The following is a 20,702-nucleotide window of genomic DNA, read 5'->3' as shown; positions in this document are numbered from 1 at the left end:
AAATCTATCCCTGGGGCCCTTCAGGAAATTGTCCCATGGCGGGGGAGTCCTTGTTGGCACTTCTGGCTGGAGGGCCCTCAGCCCAATGAGGGGCAGGAGCTGGCCCCCGAGGGCAGGGAGGGGACTCACCGGGCACCGAAGGGTAGCCACAGAGCTGGCTGTGGGGCGGCCGCAGGAGCACTTGCCTCTCGGACCTGAGAGCAGGCAGACAAGGGCCCACTGTGGGGCTGGGAGGCAGAGCTGGCCGCACCCCAGGGCTGCATCAGGACTCAGGACCATCCCACCAGCCATGCGACTTTGGTGCAACACAGAGGGGCAGAAGGGCAGCCAGAAGGGGGCAATACCAGGACAGGGCCACATGGGGCTCCTCTCTGCTGTTTGACTGGTTCCTCCCTGAGGCTCAGGCTCCAGCAACGCTGTGCAGGGGGAGGGCCACTGCCAGGAGCCACGACTGACCTCCGTGGGGGACATGGGCATCCGCTGCCCCCAGGCCTCCTCCGGAGATGCCGCCCACGAGAAGCCAGAGGGCCAGCCTCCAGGGGGCAAGGGAGGGACAGTCTGGCCCCCAGGTTGTGGCATGAAGGGCCGCAGAGCGCTCACAGGGCATCCGACACATCTTGTTCTCTCTCCCGAGTTTTAATGATGTAGTTAGATGCCAGCATTTTAAACATGAAGGTTTCACATAAAAACCTGTATTACAAAGCTTCTCTTGAAAACTACACAGTCTGCCCTCCCAGCTTCCCGCGCCCCCACGGACTCCGCTGGCTGGGACAGTCACACCCCATCCTGGTCACTTGCGGCCCCGCTCACCAGCCCTGACCCAAGCGTCACAAAGGAGAGGCACAGGTCACTCCCAGCTTTCTTGGCCACCTAGACCTTAGCGTTTTAAACACCCCTTCTGGTGGACAACCACAGCTCTGTTACAAACCGCGTGTGCTTTATTGCGGTGTGACAAATACCCACAAATTTTCCTCTACAAAGACAGAGCTGGTTTACACTCCTGCCGGCCACAAAGGTAAATGCAAATGCTGCTGGATTTCTATGGTAATTCCGTGTCCTCGGCTGCTCGCCACATCCGCGGTCCCAGCCCCACTGGCGGGGTGGTGGACGCTGCCCACCCTCTCCGCCGAGCAGCAGCGCGTTCTGCTTGCCCACACTGGCTGGGGCGGGGCGGTGGTGGATGTCTTGTTTTTTTCCGGGGGTTGGTGCAGCTGCCCAAGTTCAGGGCACAGATTTCATCCGCCTTTAAGTGGAGGTAAACTCTCTCATTCTCTGTGGGACTTATCCACGGCCTTACTCTCAGGGACACCCAGCGTTCGCAGGCCGGCTCATCCTGGATCTGCCTTCCCTTCTGCACCCTCCCGTGGAAGTTCCTTCTTTGCATTTTCCTCTCGGCAGAGGATGGGGGAGCCTCTGGAGGGTCCACCAGCTGACCCTGGCTCCGTGTCCGTCTATCCTTCACTATCCCTATTCCGCTTTTTTTGGAAGTCATTTATCCCCTTTCCAAATATTCTCTTTCCCTCTCAAATTCACTGCAAAATGTCCTCTAATCTTACTGAAAATTCATTCTTCTGGAAGCTCCTCCATTAAGTTGATGCCCAAGGGAGCTGCTGCCTGTTCCAGTGTGTGTGTGTGGGGGGGGGTCTCCCTTCTTTGAGAGGCTGATTCCCCTAAGAAGTGAGGACACACCCTGACGGAGGAGCACCTTGAGCACGTGCTGGGGTCTTCAGAGATGAGGGCCTTCAGGCAACGAAGGGGACCCCGCACCAGGTGGACAGGCGGCTCAGTGTGGAAGAGTGACTCTGCTTCTTGGGTGCTCCGGGTGCCTAATTTTCTAAGGGCACAGGGACATGGTGCTGGATGTGTGCGCCCCGTCCTAGGCAGCCAGAGGTCACGTCCTGCCAGGCAGGGCATCCTCACTCCCTCCCCACAGACCACAAAGAGGGCTGCCTGGAAGCCTCCCTCCTCTGGGATGGCATCCAGCATGGTCTCCATGGTAACCGAGGTTGCAGCTGCCCATCCTCTCCAGCAGGCTTCCTCCTTCACTGGACATTCGGGGAGGGGGGCTACCCCAAAGCAGAATTGCAGCCCTGACCCTCGACCTGTGTTCTGACTGAAGCATTTGTCTCGTAAGCAATTCTAAGATTTCTCAAGTTTTTCGGTTGGAAGCACGCCTCACACAGCCAAAGATGGGAAGCGGGATGTTCCAGACCCCACTCCCTGTCCCTGCTCCCCAGGCCCACCTTCAAAGTGCTGCCTGTGGGTGCTAAACCGGACTCGGTGACCAGCGCGTGCTCATCAGGGACCCAGGCCCTCCCGATTCCCTGGGCTCCTGGCCTTTGGGTGGACAGTGTGCTGACATGTAACTAACTTGCCTACCGGGTGAGACTTTTCTATTTGATGAATGAATGGGTTCACGCCGTCAGACCAGCTGGGCCTGTTGTCCTGCATTTGAGGCACCCACGAAAGAGGGAGGCCTCCAAGAGGACAGACCACAGGGGGTTCCTTCACAGGCGTCTTCGCCCTGTGGTCTGGGGGGGGGGGGGGTCTGGGGGGCCTGGGGGGCCTGGGTCTCCTGGCTGCCCCTGGAAGCCCCCTCTGAGCCTGAGGCAGCACCGATGGCCGCTACGCCCCCAGGAAGGGTATGTTCTTGGGGGGCTTTTCTGGGAACTGCTGCGTGTACAGGCGGGCCGTGTACTGGAGTTCCGGCGTGACCATCCTCTGACACAGCTGCACCATCTCCTTGTCCAGGCCAGGCCTCAGGCTGTAGCCCAGAATGTCGGCCTCGCCCGACTGGTAAGGACGCAGCCTGAGGTCAGTGATCTGCGACTTGTTCTTGGGGGCGCCGTCCTGCACGCAGAGGGCCTGGAGCTCGCGCTGCCGCGCCTGCAGCTGCGCCACCTCGGAGCGCAGCCGCCGCGGGCCCAGCTCGGTACGCAGCCGCGCCCAGAAGGTGCGGTTGAAGTGCTGGTAGAGGCGCCAGTCCAGGGCGCACCAGCGCTTGGCGCGCTCCTGACCCTCGGGCGTCAGGCTGGTGATGCTGCCCGGGCTGCGCAAGTTGAGCGGGAAGGAGACGACGTCGTCCAGCCGCCAGCGCAGCAGGTGCCGCAGCAGCACCATGGACTCGTCGAAGTGCTCGGCGATGAGCACCAGCTGGAAGCGCCGCTCCACCTCGGCCAGGCGCGCGCGCACGTAGGCGTCCTCCGCAGGCGCGTTGTTGTCGAAGCCCAGGTCGAACCACATGCCGTTCCTGGCGTAGGCGTTGCGCAAGCCCTGGCTCTCGTTGTAGTAGGTCCCCGGGGAGGCCAGAAAGGCCTCCAGGCTGACGACGTCCCTAAAGGCCGGGACGTAGCGCTTGTAATAGATGAAGGAGGACTCGAGCTGGAAGACAGGGTTTCTGAGGATGGAAAAGTAGAAAGTGTCGTTGGGCATGACTTTCCGCACCTGTTTGGAGACAGAACAAGGAGGGCGGTGACTCTCCGGGCTCCTTCGGGCGGCCCTGGCGGCAGGTGGCGTCTTCTTCCCCACCGGGCAGCGCACCCCAACCTGCCCTCCGCCCCACTGCCTCCGCCACCTGGCCCTCCTACATCCAGCCGGGCCACCTTGCTCCCCTGCCCACCTCTCTCCACCAGCATCCAGAGTGACCTCGAAACACCTGAACCGGGCCATGCTCCTCCCCCCAACTCCCTCACCCTTCCCCACCCGCCCTGGCCAAGCCTTTAGAAAGGAGGTGGGAGAAGCACCCCCCACCCAGGTGCCTTAGGTGACCTCTAAGCTGAGACCAGACTCCGAGAAGAAGCTGTGAAGAGCTTTCCCGCCAAAGGGGACAGACAGCACGTGCCAACGTCCACAGGTGGGAAGAGTGGCGGCCTTGGGAACCGGCAGGAGGTGGGAGAGGGGAGAGCAGCAGGGCCCGACTCCAGGAGCAAGCGCAGGCGACTGGCAGCCGGGCAGGGGGCTGCAGGCCCGGCAGGAGCCTCCACCAGCCCCCACGCTAGGCCTCGGCCTGAGCCCTGGCCCCGCACCCCACGGAGGGCCCCCCGCCTCCGCCACGCACCTCCGGCAGGTTGAACCTCAGGTGGTTGCACATGATGTTGAAGCGCTGCTCGGGGCTGCCCTCCTCGATGCCCTCCACGTAGCGCGCCAGGAAGAGCCAGGGGTAGCCCAGGTGGACGCGCTGGCCCGCGGGCAGTGCCACCGACAGGTTGTGCGTCTCGGCGAAGCGGAAGAGGATGTTGAGCACCGTGCTGCTGGCCGTCTTGTGCGTCTTGAGGAACATGACGTTGGTGATGGGGGGCCCTTCAGCCTGGCCCTTGAGCAGGCTGGGGGAGAGCACAGTCGGCGTGGGAGCCCCCGCGGCCCCCCCCAGACACCCCACCCCAGCAACCCCCGAAACGGGAGGCCCTTGGACCTTCTCCCATCACCATGCTCCCCCAGTCGAGACTCCCTGACCCGGTGACACCCCAAACCCAACCGCATCACTGGGCTCCCCTTGACCTGGAGCCCCCAACCCCGCAGCCCCAGGGGACCGCTGGCCCAGACACCATTGCTCCCTCAGTGGCTCCGCCATCTGCCCTGTCCTGGGTCTCAGAGCACCCAGACTGGCTCTAGCCCTGTGACCTTGGCCCCGGGGCTGGCATTTCTCGGTTGACCCTTCATGCTGGGACTGGTCAGAGTGGACCCTGGTGCCCAGGCCTGTGACCCACGGTGGCAGCCCCCAGCCGTGGACTCCAGCCTGGAGCAGTAGGTGGCCTTCCTGCCCCAATGCAGAGCCCAGGGCTGGTAAGAGTGACCCAGGATGGTGGGGGACAATGCAGAGGCCTGTACCCACCCTGGGGACAATCGGGGCAGGCAAAGATACCCAGAGGGCTGTGGCATTCCCCCGACTCTTGTGGACAGCAACTAGGGGGTGGGAGGTAGCCGGGGACCACAGGACCCTCCCAGCAGCCAGGCTAAGGCACTGGGCCAGGTGGCCATCCGTGTGGACCCTGGGCCTCACAGGTCACACCACCGACAAACAGGGAAGCAGAGGTCATGGCCTCCCCAGCCCTCCTCCCATCACCCAGTCACCCTCTGCCGCCAACAGCTCTGCCCAGGCCCAGATCCCACCCTCTAGTTGCCCTCCCAGGGGGCCTGGGCAGCTTGAGGGGCTGGGGGACCCCAAGGAAGGGCCCACTCCTCTACTGCAGAGGGGAGCCCAAGGCACCGAGCAGAGGCACGGCTGCAGTCTCGGCCGGGGCCGGGGCCGCCCAGAGGGGGTAGGCTGGGGTCCTGGTGCTGCTCTGGGAGGGGCCGTGCCAGGACCTCAGCCCACACCACGCAAGACTCACGGCATGAGCAGCCTGACGTCCTTGTGTAGGAAGCCGGCCAGCAGGGACACGGTCAGGGCCAGGAGGAGGATGGCCCAGAAGCACCTGTGGGGAACAGGGCCCCTCCACCCTGAGTCTGGGCTCAGGAGGAGCCAGTGCCACCCACCCCGACCCCTCCACACCCCCTCGTCGTGGGACAGCTTATATCCAATATCTGCTGTGCACGGGGGGCTCTGGGGTGAGGGGACAAAACCCAGTGGGCCTGAATCATCAGGCCCCACCCCCAGTGGGTCCCTCAACCCCACATCCACTGCTCAGAAGCCAGGAGAAGCCAAGATGGGGACCCGTTCCTGGGGGGTGGCACAGAGAGGGTGGAGCTGGCAGGTGGAGGCGTGACCAGCTCAGGGGACTCCCCCACCACGAGAAGGAATCAAAAGCCTTTTAGAAGCCTCTAGCAAACTTCCGTCTTATTGACCAAAATTCGGACCTGTGGTCCCATGCCCACCCACCCAAGCGTGCGCTGAGAGAGCCATGCAATTGCTGCCCCTATGGAGGGAGCGAGGGGTGGGCGGCAGCCTGTGGGAGCAGGGGCTGCAGCCTGGACCGGAGCTGGGCTTGTGGGGGAGGCACACGCGTCTCTGAAACAAGTACAAGCGGCCGCTCGTTTCACACGTGGCCAGGCTGGTGGCCCAGGACCCAGTGGTCCAGCCAGCAGCAGGAGGCCCCTCATAGCCCAGAACAACCTGGAAGTCAGGCCTCTGTTTAGTCCTGATGCTCAGGCTGCAGGCACTTCCCAGGTTGGGCTCTGCATACAGAGTTCATGAACCAGGTGGCCCTGGACACAGAGCCACCAAGCAGCACGGTGCTACCCTAGCACAGCCCCCACGCCCACCCCTGGGCCTGAGGCAGCTGGCGTGCTGGGCTGGCAAACCGCCGTCTGCGGGGCCTCCGTTGTTTTCCTGGCATCTGACTGATGAACGCCCATCACCTTGTGGCCTCATCCACTGCTGTGGCCCGTGCACAGGGACAGCGCCCTCTGCGTCCAGGTATTTGGGCCCTGATTTTCCAGCGAGCAGACCGCTGGGTGGCTGCTGGGCAGAGAATCATCGGGGGCCCTCCCTGCTGGGAGGGCACTGCCCCCAACACATCTCACCCATGGCCTTTTCTGAGCTCCCCTGCCTCCTCACGCCCTGCGCATGGCCTGGCCGTCCAGTCAGTGTGTGGCACTGGCGGCTGGGCATCCTGACTTCTTGGAGATGGGAGGCGCCTGCACAGACCTGCACGTGCTCACCTTGACTCCACCAGTAACAACATGAACCTTGGACCCTGAGCTCTCAAGGGGGCAACTTGCGAGGAGCCCCCAGCCCAGGCCCCTATCGCCAGGACCGGCCGGTGCCAATCACCTGTTCCCAGACACACCTGCCCTTCCCAGGTTGGTTCTGAGCATCACAGCCTTGTCCCCAGACACCTTCCCCACCCACCTGCTTCCCGCCGACGCATCCGAGCCAGCGCCCCAGCCGCTCCTTAGCAAAGGTGAGGTCAGAGGTGAGCATCAGGCTGCCCACATCTGAAGGAGAAGGAGAAGAGGACGCGAGAGGGGTCTCGCCCACAGCCCACACCGGCTGCGTCTCCACACAGGCTCTGCTTGGCAGGGCGCCCAGGCCCTCGGGCTCCAGCAACGTGGAGGGGCAGCTGGTACCAACAGGCCTCTGAGCAGGTGAAGGGGTCTCTGGCAGGGGCTAGAGGGGACAAGGGGACTATGCCACATGGGCCACAGACTCTCAGTGCAGAAGGTCAAGTCAGGGGCGAGGGGACCAGATGTCACACCTGCACTCAAAGAGCTTACACAGGGACGAGCTTCCCAATTGGACGGGGGCTTCTATATAGGGCTTTACAGGGTGCATAGGAGTGTGACAGGCAAATGGAGAGAGAGCAGGTTAACCAGGGGAAGCAGGAGGGAGAAGAAGCCTGGAAGGAAAGGGCAAAGCGTGGCACCTCCTGAGCAGGGAGACTCAGGCTCAGGCCTTCCACGAGCCTCCCCTAACCCTCCCGAAACTGAAGCGTGGAAGAGGATTCACACTGGCCGCATTGCTGGGCAGGAAATGGCTATTCATGCGCTGCCCTGTCAGACCCTGCTGGCCCCCAGCCCTCGGCCACCGCCGCAGCTCCTCTGCTCTCCAACTTCTGCATAAAGCAGTGCCAAAGTTGAACGCAACCCCCCAAAAAGAACGTTCAATAACCAGTCAATTCTAAAATTCCAGCAGACACAAACACTACAGTAATAGCAAGAAGCTTCCAAACCCCGTTGAGGAAAACGCCTGCTAGGTGCTGGACGGCGCGGGAAGTCCCAGCCTCTGAGCTGCTCGGTGTCCATGCGACCCAGAGGTGACCTGGGCGCGGAGGGTGGCCGGTGACAAAGCAGAGCTTTCCAGCGTGGGCACAGGTGGGTCACCCACCTGCTGCTGGGTTTCCACCTGACCCCATCGGTCAGGACACATTGGTCAAGGGTGTGGCGCCCGGGCTGTCCTCACCATCGCCGCTGCTCTGACGGCGCTGCCTCTTGGGACCGCAGGGCCTTTGCCTAGCAAGGATGTGTGGGGGTTTACCCCACGTCACCACATGCTTCCTGATCTCGACAACCCCCAGGCTCACCCCAGGGAGTCCCCCCGAGCACAGGGAGGCCACACGCCTGTGGCCCAGGCCGAGTTAACCAGCAGCCACGCCGACCCACTCGCAGTGTCCCCTGCAGCCAGCCGGGTCGGGGAAGAAGCAGAGGAAGACAGGGTGGGAGGAGGGGTCACTAGTGGGGCCAGGGGACTCAAGGTCTCAGGGACCAAGAGCACCGCCTTAAGAAACCACACTGCTTCTATTGTGTTTTTTAGGATTATGTCACGTGAGAAGGGGGTTGTAGGTGCAGGATGTAGGATTTTTTAAGTTATTTTAAAAGTCACATAGCCGGTTGCTGATTAAGCTTTTACTCTGACCTTTAGGCATTTGACAATCAAACGCCCTGCCAGCAGAGTGCGAGCAGCGGGAGTCAGGCCAGGACCCAGCGGCCCATCCTGAGTCGCTGTCATTGTAAAGGAAATGCATGTTCACTTTCCGTGTGCTAGTGCACAGTACTAGAGCAGAAAAAAATGCTTTTCTTTTTAGGCCACATCCTCGGCATATGGAAGCTCCCAGACTAGGGATCAAATCCATGCCACATCTGCAACCTACACCACAGCTCATGGCAACGCCAGATCCTTAGCCCGCTAAGCAAGGCCAGGGATTGAACCTGGACAAACCAGATCTTTAACCCACTGGACCACAACGGGAGCGTTGAAAAAATTTTTTTTCTTCTCACAGTCGCACACACAGCATATGAAAGATCCCGGGCCAAGGATCAAATCGGTGCTTAATCTGAGGCCCACGCCACAGCCACGGCCACACCGATCCAAACCGCATCTGTGACCCACAGCAGCTGTGGCAACGCCAGATCCTTAATCCACTGATGGAGGCCAGGGATCGAACCCGCAATCCTCACAGACACTATGTCAGGCTCTTAACCCCACTGAGCTACAAAGGAACTTCTCCCCCCCGTTTTTTAAGGTACATTGTATCTGGCCACTTCCAGCCACTTCACAGGCCTGCTCTGGTAGAATTCTGGCAGCCCAGGGCCCCAGTCTTGGCGACACCCCTGCTGTTTGGGCTAACAGGGTGCTCCCAGCTTGTCCCATACACCTGTGAACCCAGCCAGGGAGGAGCCACATCTCCAAGAGGGTCTTATTGGTAAGAAATGGTCTCAAGGGATCGTCCCCTGGGGCCTGGGTCTCACCACTCCGAGAAGCTTGTGACTTCGGAGCCTCCTGGGTGGCAAACCTGGGAACCGCCACATTCGCCCCCCACAAGTTCACATCCCAGTCCAGCACCAATGCCGATATGGGACTGCAGCTTGCAAACACCCCTCCCACTGGGCCCTGCCTTCTCTCTCCCACAGGGTACGACCTCGGGGGACATAGGACGCTGGGTTTCCCGCCTGCGTCCACACCACACACGCGCATCTGCAGGCTGGAAGCATTTGTGGTGCCAGCCACTGCCTCGCCCACGGCTTCCAGCTCCCACTCCAGCTGCAGGCAGGTGCAAGCTTTCCCCAGCCCGCCTTCACGCCCTCCTCCCCGGACCCAGAACAGAGCCCGGGACCCACCTCAGAGGGTCTCCCTGAGGCCAAAAGGTGCACAGGCCAAGCCTTAAGAAGCCTAAGAACTATGCTGCACTGCAGTCCGGCCTACATGCTCACACCCGCTAGGGCCTGGCTGCCAAGGGCGCCGGCACAGGACTGGGTCCCAGCTGGAGGCGGGTCCCGGGGCCTGGGCGCCTGCACCAAGGCAGAAGGAACAAAGCCCAGGGGTGAACTTCCAGAAGGCCACCTGGCTCGCGGGGTCACAGGATCCCTGGCTCTCGTGGGGCCACTTCTGCTAATTCACGAGGCCCTCCCAGGGAGGGCGGTGGGTTGTCCCCCGGAGCTGGAGCAATGAGCACAGCAGTTTTAACAGCTCCATAGAGTTAGGGTTTAACCCCGCCCCCTCCCGGACGAGGCCCATGGGACGTGCCCCAGGCTCGTTTCTCCCCGGGGCCTCACCCCGGCCCCACTTTATCTGCCACATAAAACGCCCTTCCACAAACACTGTGCTTTTACTGGCCCCTGCTGAGGAGTTTAATGAAATTCCAACACACACTGACCATCTGTTTAAAGTTTCAGCTTTAACTTTCACAGTAACACTTTGGCCTTAAGGCGACAAACTCTCCCTGCTGCTCGGGAACAATGATGCTTTCAGAGGAAGCCCTCTGTCTTTTGCAAAAGCCCCTCTAGTCCCAAGGACCATGGGGTCAGCAGAGTGGTGGGTGGGTGCGGGTGCCAGACGGCCAGGTGCTCAGCCCTACCCTCGGGGCCACACAGAGCCACTTCGGAGGCCGTGCAGCTCGCCTTCTACGCAGCAGGGAGTTGGGGGGCCCGGCCTCCTGCGTCCGCCTCACACCGTCACTCACAGAGGCTCTTCCGAAGGCAAGCCCGGTGGTGGCACGACTTTGGGGAGATGGTTTGTTATGTGAGTTACATGCCAATAAAACTCTTTTTAGAAAGGAAAACGAACTAGAAAATATTTTTAAAGAGTTCGGTGCTAGAAAACTTTTGAAAACCAAGAAATGTGGGGAAACAAGTAAATATAGCTGAAAACGACAAGCCCTGTAGCACTGCTTCCCACGCGCCCCGAGGAGCTGCCACCCTCTCAGGGTTCTCTGTGAGGCTCCCCTCCGGGCCGGCCTGGTCGCAGCAACAGATAAGCTCCAAAGAGCCTCAAACTTTGGAACCCAAGGGGCTCCCAGCGGGGGCCCCCTGCCCTGCACAGGAACAGGGCTGGTTGCCGAGGTCACCAGTCACCTCTGGGTCAGGCCCAGCTGCTAAGGTCCTGCACTGTGGCCCACGAGTGGCACCAGCAAACCCCGAAGCAGACGGCCTAGGCGCCGGTGGACGAGGCGCTGCTCCCGGCCACGGGCCAATGAGGAGCTCGAGGCCCCAGCCCCCAGGAGGGGCGGTGCCCAGGCCGCTCAGAGAGAATTCCCAGGCCTCTGAGTAAGAACCACTAAAGGATCTAAAATTATGGGTAATATACAGTCGTAGAGACATCCCCCCGCCCCCCAGCTCAGGAAATTCTAGTGGGGTGTTGACCGTGAGGGACACACACGGAGGTTTTATGGAACTGGGTTTTTATGTCCAGGATTATACACACACACCCCTGCGGTCCCATCCAGCCAACCCTTGGGTGTGGGCAAACTTCCACCTGGTGGGGCTGCAGAAGACCCGGAGCGAGTCTCTGACCGGCTTCAGCAATCGGTCAGCTTCAGCCAGAATCTAGACACACAGGCCTGAGCCTGATGGCCCCCCTCCCCGCTCCCCGCTTCCTCTCTCTCTCTGGTCTCACAGCCGCAGGGAAGCAGAAGAACGGACTGAAGGGAGGCCCCATGTGGCCCATTGGAAATGAATCCACCTAGCATCTGCGAGGACGAGGGCGCGATCCCTGGCCTCCCTCAGTGGGTTAAGGGCCCAGCGTTGCCATGAGCCGTGGTGTAGGTCACAGACGCGGCTCAGATCTGGCGTGGCTGTGGTGGCTGTGGCTGTAGCGGCTGTGGCTGTAGCGTAGGCCAGTAGCTGCAGCTCCAATTTGACCCCTAGCCTTTGAACTTCCATACACCACACTTGTGGCCCTAAAAAAAAAATCATGGACTGTAAAGGGCTCCCCCCCCAACACACACACACACACACACACACACACACACCAGTGAAGCTCACAAAGCTCTCCATCTCCTCGGGGCCTCCGGACCCACACAGAGAACAAACTCCCTCAGCTGACCCAGGGTCCCCGCCCAGGGCTCATGAGCAGGATCCTCAGTCACCGGATAAAGCAGCCCCCACAGTGGCCACTTCCCCTCGTTCATCCTTCGTCCCTTCAGCGGGTCCTTGTGGAACCCCAAGTGCACTGCAGGACATGGCGACAGGCTGAGGACCTGGGTGCAGCGGGAGCATTTAATCAGCAGGGGAGGAGGACAGGAACCAGGCCCCTCCCCGGCTCAGCGTCTGAGAAGAGCCGGGAGGTGCCGGCCGCCGGGCACGGTGCTGCCCTGGGCCTCCTTGGGGCTGGGAGCTGCGTGATCAGCGTTGTCGCGAGACGTGTTTCTACAATGTGTTCTCAGCCTCTTTGCTGAAAACTCCATCTTGTCCTGCTTCACTTTACCCCATCTTCCTGCTTGAAAAACAGTCGCAGTGACGGTGACGGACTTAAGCTTAAGAACGAAGACCTAAAGGCATAAGTTATTCACAGGGTCAGCGGAATGAGGACTTAATGCGTTGGTCCAGGCACGCCAGGCCTGTGCAGATTGGCACGCCGTTTGCCCAGCATGATACGTCCTCTTAAGAATAAAGGAGGACTGGAGTTCCCATTGTGGCGCAGTGGTTAACGAATCCGACTAGGAACCAAGAGGTTGCGGGTTCGATCCCCGGCCTTGCTCAGTGGGTTAAGGATCCGGCGTTGCCGTGAGCTGTGTTATGGGTTGCAGGCGCAGCTCGGATCCCACGTTGCTGTGGCTCTAGTGTAGGCCGGCAGCTACAGCTCCAATTAGACCCCTAGCCTGGGAACCTCCATATGCTGGGGAAGCGGCTCAAGAAAAGGCAAAAAAAGACAAAAAAAAAAGAATAAAGGAGGAGCCCCATAGCCCCAAGGGGTTTATGAGGGGTCGTTAGCTGGATATGCATTAGCAAAGCAGAACCGAGGTGCATCCGGGTTGCTGCAGATAGTCAGACGTCTGCAGAAGCACAGTGGTGGTTCTCTAGATGCTCTGCATAGACAGCTGACGCCAAGCTTCCTCAAATGCTAATGATTGTCAACTGCCTAAAGGTCAGAGTAAAAGCTTAATCAGCAACCGGCTATGTGACTTAAAATAACTTAAAAAATCCTACATCCTGCACCTACAACCCCCTTCTCACGTGACATAATCCTAAAAAGCACAATAGAAGCAGTGTGGTTTCTTAAGGCGGTGCTCTTGGTCCCTGAGACCTTGAGTCCCCTGGTTCCCACTTTTACTTAAATGTCTCTGTGTCTTGTTTTATGTTAACTTTTTTCCGTAAGTTTCACAGCACCCGTTCTTCAGCCCTATCCTGCTGAGCTGGTCTCAGCACAGGGTGGGTGGAGGCCGTGGGCTGCTGAGTCCGAAGCACAGAGCCCTCGTGTGAAGGCCAAACCAAACAGACAGGGGTTGGGCTGGACGTCCAGAGCCAACAAGCCCCAAACGCTGAGAGGAAAGAGAACAAGTCACCGCCCTGCACCCGGGGCTCCTTCTACAAAAGGAGAGAAAGTCACCCCATCACTGCCTGCCCGTCTCCACTCCCCACCAGCCACTCTGCCGTCAAACCAGGAATGACAAGGCCTGGCTTCGACCAAAAGCGAGATTCCTCAGACTGGCCTTCAGACACCTGCGGCTCGTGCTTCTGCTTCCCTGAAGCACCATCCTGACACAGCCACACAGAAGCTGCTCTGCAGCTTCCCGGGGGAAACTGAGGTGCCCCAGCCAGAGCCAGGGGGCAAGAAGCTGTCTAGGGCCTTCCAGCCCCACTGCCGTCCACACCCCCACCACCCTACCCGGACCCCGGAATCCTCCCAGACCCCGCTGCATCAGGCTCAACGGCTAAATGGGTGTTTTCTCAACTCTGGGCTGCATGGATTTGCTACATGATCAGTTCAGCGGGTCACACGTCAGTCCTGGGGTTACAGCCAACACTCTGCTTTTTCTCCCCCTTCTTTGTAGGGCCATGCCAGTGGCATATGGAAGTTCCCGGGCCGGGGGTCAATTTGGAGCTGTAGCTGCTGGCACACACCACAGCCACAGCCATACCAGATCCGAGCCACATCTGTGACCTACACCACAGTTTGTGACCATGCCGGATCCTTAACCCACTAAGCAAGGCCAGGGATCGAACCGGCATCCTCACAGACACCATGTTGAGTTCTTAACCCGCTCAGCCACAAGGGGAACTCCCAACGACACTCTTCATGCAGATCAGAACGGAAAGAAGCGGGTAGACGAGAACGGGATGGAGGGGGTACAGGAGAGAGAAGAACACGGAGCAGGCTGGACGCCAGCAGAAGAGGACCGACCACCGAGGAGCTGGGCACCCGGGCGCGGCAGCTGCGGGAGACCAGTTTTAGACAGACACGCCCGGAGATTCAGTGCGGGGCCCCAACAGTGATGCTCGCCACCCGGTCGCCACGGAAACACGGCCACGCTTCCACATCCATCAGGTGCCGTCCTGCCTCTGTGCGTCTCGTGCCCAGGCCAAGGAGGTCCCTCATCCACGGAGAAGTTGGCAGCCGCGGGCCCAGGCATCGGAGACCGGGTGAGAAAGGCACCGGCCATGCGTTCTGACACACAGCGATGGAGGGTCTGTCTCCAGGATGCTCCCTGCCTACCCTCTGCCCATTGCAGCCACTGTCCTGGCTCAGCCAGCCCTGCACGCCGTGCCCTGCCTGAGGGGGAAACAGTGGCCTCTGGCCTGTCCTCCCTCCTCTGGTCCCCACCCAGCTCGCTCTGGCCGGTGCGGAGACGAACTCTAAATTTTTTAAAATAAATTTAATTCTCCCTGGTACAAAAAAGAAAAAGGACTCCCCCCCTCACCCTTTTCTTAAAGCATTGACTTAAAGACCTGTAATTGTGATTCTTCCTCTAACCCATGAGATGTTTGTCACTCTTCCTAAACCGCTCAGCAGCCTCTGGGCAGCCTGACGCCCAGCATGCGTGCTCTGCTGTGAGGTGGGGTCTGCGGCCTTGACCTTTTTCCCCAAGGCCCTGGCCCAGCAACCTGAAGGACTGAAGCACCCCGTGGCCCCCGTGGCCCAGACCCCCCTTTACCTCTGCAAGCCGCCCAGAGCAGACAGCATGTTTCCAGGGTCTGCGGCCTCAGCGAGCGGGCAGGCGGCAGTTCAGGCTGGCCCCGCTGCCCCGGCAGGTGGCCCAGGGCACAGGCACCAGGCTGGGTGTGGTGCCGGCGGAGTAGGAACCTGACGCCCAGAGAAGCTCACCTGCCAGCCCAGGTGTGAGGCCACGCCCTCCACCCTCACCCCAACCCCGGGGCTCAACCTTGGTTCTGAGAGAGAACCAGACCTTCCCTGCGGCCTGGCTGGCGCCGCCTGGGGAGACTGGCTCCCTCCAGACTGGAAGCGGGCACCTTGCAGGGCCTGCCCCGTCGGGGGGCCACCTGCCCGCCCCGCGCCCGCCCGGCGCAGTCGGCCCAGGTGGGCTTACCGGGGGCTGTGGGGCACATTCGTCCAGAACTGAGGACATGCCGTGACACGCGGGGGGGTCGGCCGGCAGCTCCGAGGATGAGGAAGGAAAGCAGGCCCTTTGAAAAGCGTTCCTCTCCCTCCCCTCAGGCTGGCTTTCTACCAGGAGAAAATTCAGCTAGTTTTACACCTTGGGCTGGTCCAAGAACTTTCGGAAGAGGACACCTCAGAAGAAAAAAATTTTCGTAGACTTCACTCCATGAAAGTACATTTCTTTCTTTGGGAAAGGAGTAAACATAATTCAAAGACCAACAAGAGACGGAGGGAAATGTTTGCAGCATTTTTACCAAGTGTTGATTCATAGGAAGACAAAGATCCCACAGCCCAGGAGGCGGCCACCGCGGAGGCCCCTCCCCACCTGGGCAGCCCTGGCGTCTTTGCCAGCCGGGGCAGGATGTCGCCCCCCCCCAGCTACACCTGGGCTTCACCGCAGCGGGGCGCTTTGGGGCCCCCTCTGCACCAGCTAGCCTCGACTCCCAGCTCGGGCCCGGCCACCCGTGACTGGCCTCGGGGTGCTCAGGGGTGGGCTCGGCTCGGCCCGGCCTGGCCACGGCCTCTGGGGAGCCTGGCGGACAGGACTCTGGGCTGGCACGTTCCTTCCACAGGCACCTCTCGACCACAGGAGTCGGGGGGCACTGGGGGTGCCACTCACAGTGCAGGGAGCCCCCGACCCGGGCCTGAAAGTGTGGGCGAGAAGGCGGAGGCCCGGCCTGCGGTCCCAGTGGAGGTTCCGGAAGGGTCTTCGCTCTGGGGGCTGGAGCCCAGCACCTTGTATTTCACGTCCATGTGGGGGGCGGGGGTGAAAGGAGAGGAAGACCCCCGGCCAGGGCAAGACAGAAGCCCTGCGAGCACAGCACACGCGCACCAGGGACTCCCCGCCTCCTCAACCCCACTGACACCTCCACTGACACCCCCACATCTCCTGACACCCCCACTGACCCCAATGACCCCCATCAACTCCCAATGACCCCCAATAACCCCACTGACCCCCAATAACCCCACTGACTCCCACTGACCCCCAATCGATTCCCCCAATGACCCCAACACTGATCCAACTGACACCCCGTCAACCCCCAATGACACTGGGACAAACCAGAGAACGCCTCCAGCGTCAGCAGCCACCTGGGTACACAGGGGACAAGGGCACCTCCCGCCTGCTGCATGGCCGCCCCTCGCACTTCACTGGCCAACAAAGTCACACAGTGGAGCCCAGGGTCAAGGGCACTGGCCACCTCGAAGCCGCACCCCACACAGCGGCAGCTCCCCTCCAGGGGCCTGCATGGGATGACATCAAGTTGGGCACTTGGGGTGATGTCTGCCAGAGCAGCCACCCCCGGAAGCGGCTGGGTCTGAGGTGCTGCCCCAGCCCGGACCCCACCCAGTGAGAGACGTGGTCACTGGTGGAGACAGGGCGTCACAGTGACCGGCCCGTGGCTCCGGGCAGCCTGAGTGTACTCCCCTCTGTCCTGGGGTCCCCTGGTCCTGTCCCCCCACCCCCGCACAGGCAGCTCCATCCAGAGACAGCTGGTCCTCCCCCTGCAGGGTGGGGGCCTCCTCAGCCCCCCTCCCCCCACCGGCGGGATCCTCTGGCTTCTAAGAGCCATCCCTCCAGATGTCAGCAAGGCCTCGCCTGGCCCCTGGCTCCTCCTAAGCACAAGGCCGGGACCCTCCAGCACGGGGGTGGGAGGGCACCGAGAGCCACACGTGGGGACGTCTAGGGCCAAAGTGCAGACCCCACCCCCACCCATGGGGGCCTCAGACCGCGTTCATTTACTTTCCTGCAAATGTGTCCCAGACCATTGCACACTTGGTGAGGGACCGGGGGCAGGGGCGGGGGGGGGAGACGGGCTGCTGAGCCAAGACCCTGAGACGCACCCCGGGGCCCACCCTGAGGGGACAGGAGAGCCACAGAGCCGCCAGCCCTGAAGGTACAACAGGGTCCCAGGGAGTTGGCTCCGGGTGACAGGGTGGGCACCGGCTGCAGAGATAGCTGACGGCTGTGCCCCGGGCCTGGGCGAGGGAGGCCACAGCAGCAGCCGCGGCACCTGCTGTCCAGGAGGGCCCAGCAGGCGTAGCCAGCAGCAGAGAGATGCGGCCCAAGGGCCCAGCTGTCCGGGTCTGCAGGGCCAGTCCGGTGCCACTGGCAGTGGGGGCGGCCCAGGACGGGGGAGGGGGCTCCCGGAGGGCAGATGCCCAGCTGGCCACCTGCAGGGGGCACAGGGGGATGCGGGCAGGGAGGGGACACCACCACGGCACAGCCCTGACAGCGGCTGTGGGTGGCCGGGCTTGGGCGTTGGCCCGCCTTTCTCCTAAGCAAATCGGTGTTCCCACAGTGACTGGTCAGAGCGGACCTGCCAGCACCGGCAAGAACACAACCCGCCTCGAGGCCCTCACGGTCGCCCGCAGACCCGTCCACTGGTTGCTGGACACACAGGACATATGGCTTTGGCTCACTCTGAGCCAGGAGCTGAGCCAGGTCCCTTCACCAGGCACCTGCCCCACTCACACCCCCTCACAGAGTCAGGGTCCCCGGAGGGGGCAGAAGCCCTGCCACTGTCCGCCCCCACCCCCGTCAACCCCCCCCCCCGCCATGGAGCCAACCTTGGACCCTGTGGGCCCCTCCCCGGGCCCCTGAGGCTGGGGGCTCGGTCTGGGGAAATGCCCCTTCTCCAACCCATCAAGGCTCAGGAGTGGACTGGGGTCTTTGGCAGCTCAGACCTGGGAGCTGACTCAGGGGCTCTGGTTCAGCAGCCACAGAGGCCCCACGTGGGTGGACGTCTTCCTGTGCCCTCTGCACTGTGGCCAGTGACCTGCAGGCAGGACCCCAGGACTTCCCAGCAGCCGGAATGAGACGATCAGTCTTGGAGGGAGGCCAGCTGCCCTCCCCTCTGACGCACCCTGGGCCCGGCGTCCACTCTGAGAAGGGCCAGGACAGAAGACAGCCGTGTCCCGCATCACAGGCCTGGCCTCGCTGGCATCAGAGCCCTTGGCCAAGCAGCTACAGCCCTCTCCTCACCCAGAGCACCCAGCTGCCAGCAAGAGGCCAGATGGCCCGTCTCCCTTCCTGCTTCTGTGGCGTCCACGGTGCTGGGGGGTGCAGGGGCAGCTTTCCACCCAGATATGCTCGGGTGCCCTCAGCCAGGACACTCCCTTCCCACCCGACCCTCTGCCCTCCCGGCACTCCGCATTCACCGTGGTGGGCCTGCGGCACCGAACCCCAGCTGGGGCCCCAGCTCCCAAATCCGGGCAGGAAGAGTGGGTCGAGGTGAGAGACCCAGGGGACATTCACCACGTCCCCGGCTCAGACTGGGGCTGGGCGCAAACAAGTCTAAGGAACATGACGTGGGGCACAGGCAGCCCAGCCTCAGGTGGGCCCAAGCAAGGGTGCCACCGTGACCCATGATTCCTGGCCGGGGTGGCACCAGGCCAGGGTCTGGGGGCTCCTGCTCACCCCGGCAGCCCCCATGGCAGATAGACACACAAGGATGCCAGCCAGGTCTGGGAGTGGGAGCAGCGCCATGCCAGCAGAGCCATCCCGAGGGTCCGACGGAGAGGCCTCCCTGTGCCTGCCTGGCTGGCAGCCCACGACCACCCGGCCCTGTGGGTCCCCTGTGTGTGAGGGACACAACCATGTGTGCACGGTCACACGCGCACTCTGGCGCACTCTGACGGGCACGGGGCCTGAGTCCTGCAGCGGTGGGCAGCGCTAGATCAGGCCCCAGGGGAGCGAGGGCCCGTGAGCAGGTGTGTCCCCCCCACGCCCCCAACACCCGCTCTGCACAGCCTTATCCGGAGGGCGGGTGGTTGTTGGGGAGAGGCTGGCAGGGCCCGCAGGCAGGGGGGCTCCCTGCCCCAGAGACCAGGGGAGCCACAGCCAGGACCTCTGCCCACTGACGCCCGCCTGCCAGCCAGAATCCACCAAGGGCCCTGTGGGCAGCAGCCCCCTGAGCTCCGGCTCTGGCGGGTACATGTGAACGTCAGGAGAGGGTCAGACCCCAGCACAGGGGTGCCGCGGCCCCCCATCTGGGGCCCCCAGCTCTCTGCTTCTGGGGCCAGGAGCTGAGAACTCCCTTGGATCCACCTGCCACCTGTCCCCCTCGCTGTCCCCAGGGCCCAGGGCCGTGGAACCTGGAAGATAGCTCCAGGCGCTGCACACTCTGCCCAGAAACAAAGGGCCATCAGCTGATTTCCCAGCCACCATGTCACAGCTTCGACTGGACCGCCTTGGGAGAGGAGAGGGAGACAGGCCCCCCGCCAGCCACAGCCCACCCTGGGGTTGCGGGGGAAGGCTTCCTGCTCCCCCACACTCCCCAGCAGCCTGCTCCAACCCCTGCCTGGGGCTCCCTCCCGCCTGGAGAATGACTGCAGCCCCTTCCTGGCTTCTCCCTGGCCCCTCCAGACGGGCCCCCCCCACCTCCCGCCGCTAAGAACAGCCCTCTTACCTAATCCCTGCTCACGTTGCAGCAGCTTAGCAGTTTTAAGGTAAAAATCCTAAGCTGCTTCTAATCCGAACACAATGGCACCCGCACCCCCCGGCCACCTCCAGGCACACTGGGAGATTGTCTCTGGGGTCTGCCCCATGCTCCCACCCCCACGGGGTCCGGTCCTGGCCCGCCTGGTCTCCTCGGCCTGGGACGTTTGGTGTGCCCGTGCAGTCATGAGGCTCTGGACAGGTGGGATTCACTGGACTCGGCTCTCGCGTGCACTTCAGGATCCCGAGTCGTCCAGAAGCGTGTTTCTGCGGGCACGGGTGGTGCTATCCAGGCCATCTGTGTCCCCGCGGGTTCTCTCCTGCAGATGTGGCCAAGGCTCCCCTGGTTTCCTGCCATCCCAGCAGGTTTTTCTGGATATGTATCCTTGCAGAGTCCTTGCTGCATCACCACACACGGGGCTGGGCAGTGGCCCTCTGCCTGCCTGCTCTGCCAGGCTGTGTTCTTCCACTGACCAAAAGGCACAAGGACAAGCCGGAGAGGGGGTTTCGGGGCAGAAGAGGGGAGCAGGCAAAACGGCATGTCCCGCCCCTGCCGCCGTGCATCCTGAACAAGGCCCCTCATGGTGCCCACTGCTCTCAGGGGCACCCTGGCAGAAATGCCTGGTACAGGTCTGCCTCCCCCAGTCCAAGCACTGCCACCTCCTCCCACCAGGCCCTGGGCGGGCAGCCCCGTCTCCCGTCCAGAACCAGCCAGGGAAAGGCTGGCCTCAAACCTGACTCCCAGAGGTCAGAGGCTGAGCCCCAGCAGATGTCTGCAGGACGGCTGCCAGGCCACGGGCAGCTCCAATGTGCCGAGTGGAACAGGGGACAGAGCCAGCCACTGGGGCCAGTGAGGTAGCAGGGCCCGCAGCCGGGTAGGCCCACGGCACCAGGCCCAGTCAGGCGCTGGAACCAAGCAAGGCCATGGGCCGCGGGCAGCAGGTGGGGAGGGTAGCCCTACTTTACAAAGTGGCAGAGAGCAGGAGGGAGCACTCGGTGACAGAGACACGAGGGTCACCAGGCCAGGGAGGCAGTCACAGGCAGGGACACACC

At 62.1% G+C, this 20,702-nt stretch overlaps 1 protein-coding gene across 1 annotated transcript; it reads right to left on the bottom strand.

Moving 5' to 3' along the window:
• Nucleotides 1-2,539: 2,539 nt before the first annotated feature.
• Nucleotides 2,540-19,148, bottom strand: GAL3ST2 (galactose-3-O-sulfotransferase 2). Its single transcript, XM_047770273.1, has 9 exons — nucleotides 19,074-19,148; nucleotides 18,630-18,866; nucleotides 17,224-17,383; nucleotides 15,831-16,020; nucleotides 14,748-14,896; nucleotides 6,875-7,048; nucleotides 5,331-5,619; nucleotides 4,058-4,322; nucleotides 2,540-3,444 (listed from the first exon to the last, which is right to left on the bottom strand). The coding sequence occupies exons 1-9, from the start codon at nucleotides 19,146-19,148 to the stop codon at nucleotides 2,626-2,628; spliced, it is 2,358 nt and encodes a 785-aa protein (XP_047626229.1). The 3' UTR covers nucleotides 2,540-2,625.
• Between the last annotated feature and the right edge of the window lie 1,554 nt (nucleotides 19,149-20,702).

This window comes from Phacochoerus africanus, chromosome 3 (assembly GCF_016906955.1).
Source record: "Phacochoerus africanus isolate WHEZ1 chromosome 3, ROS_Pafr_v1, whole genome shotgun sequence".
Lineage (NCBI taxonomy): Eukaryota > Metazoa > Chordata > Mammalia > Artiodactyla > Suidae > Phacochoerus > Phacochoerus africanus.
This window is presented reverse-complemented; position numbering and strand designations above follow the sequence as displayed.

Bases quoted from the DNA above. Each gene is read 5' to 3' on its own strand.
- GAL3ST2 (XM_047770273.1), bottom strand. From the start codon at position 19,148: ATGTACCCGCCAGAGCCGGAGCTCAGGGGGCTGCTGCCCACAGGGCCC. The intron at 16,021-17,223 runs GTGCCGCGGCTG...CTGTGCTCGCAG, and splicing joins TGGGCCCTCCTGGACAGCAG to GGCTTCTGTCTTGCCCTGGC. The intron at 3,445-4,057 runs GTGCGTGGCGGA...GTCTCCAAACAG, and splicing joins TGAGGTTCAACCTGCCGGAG to GTGCGGAAAGTCATGCCCAA.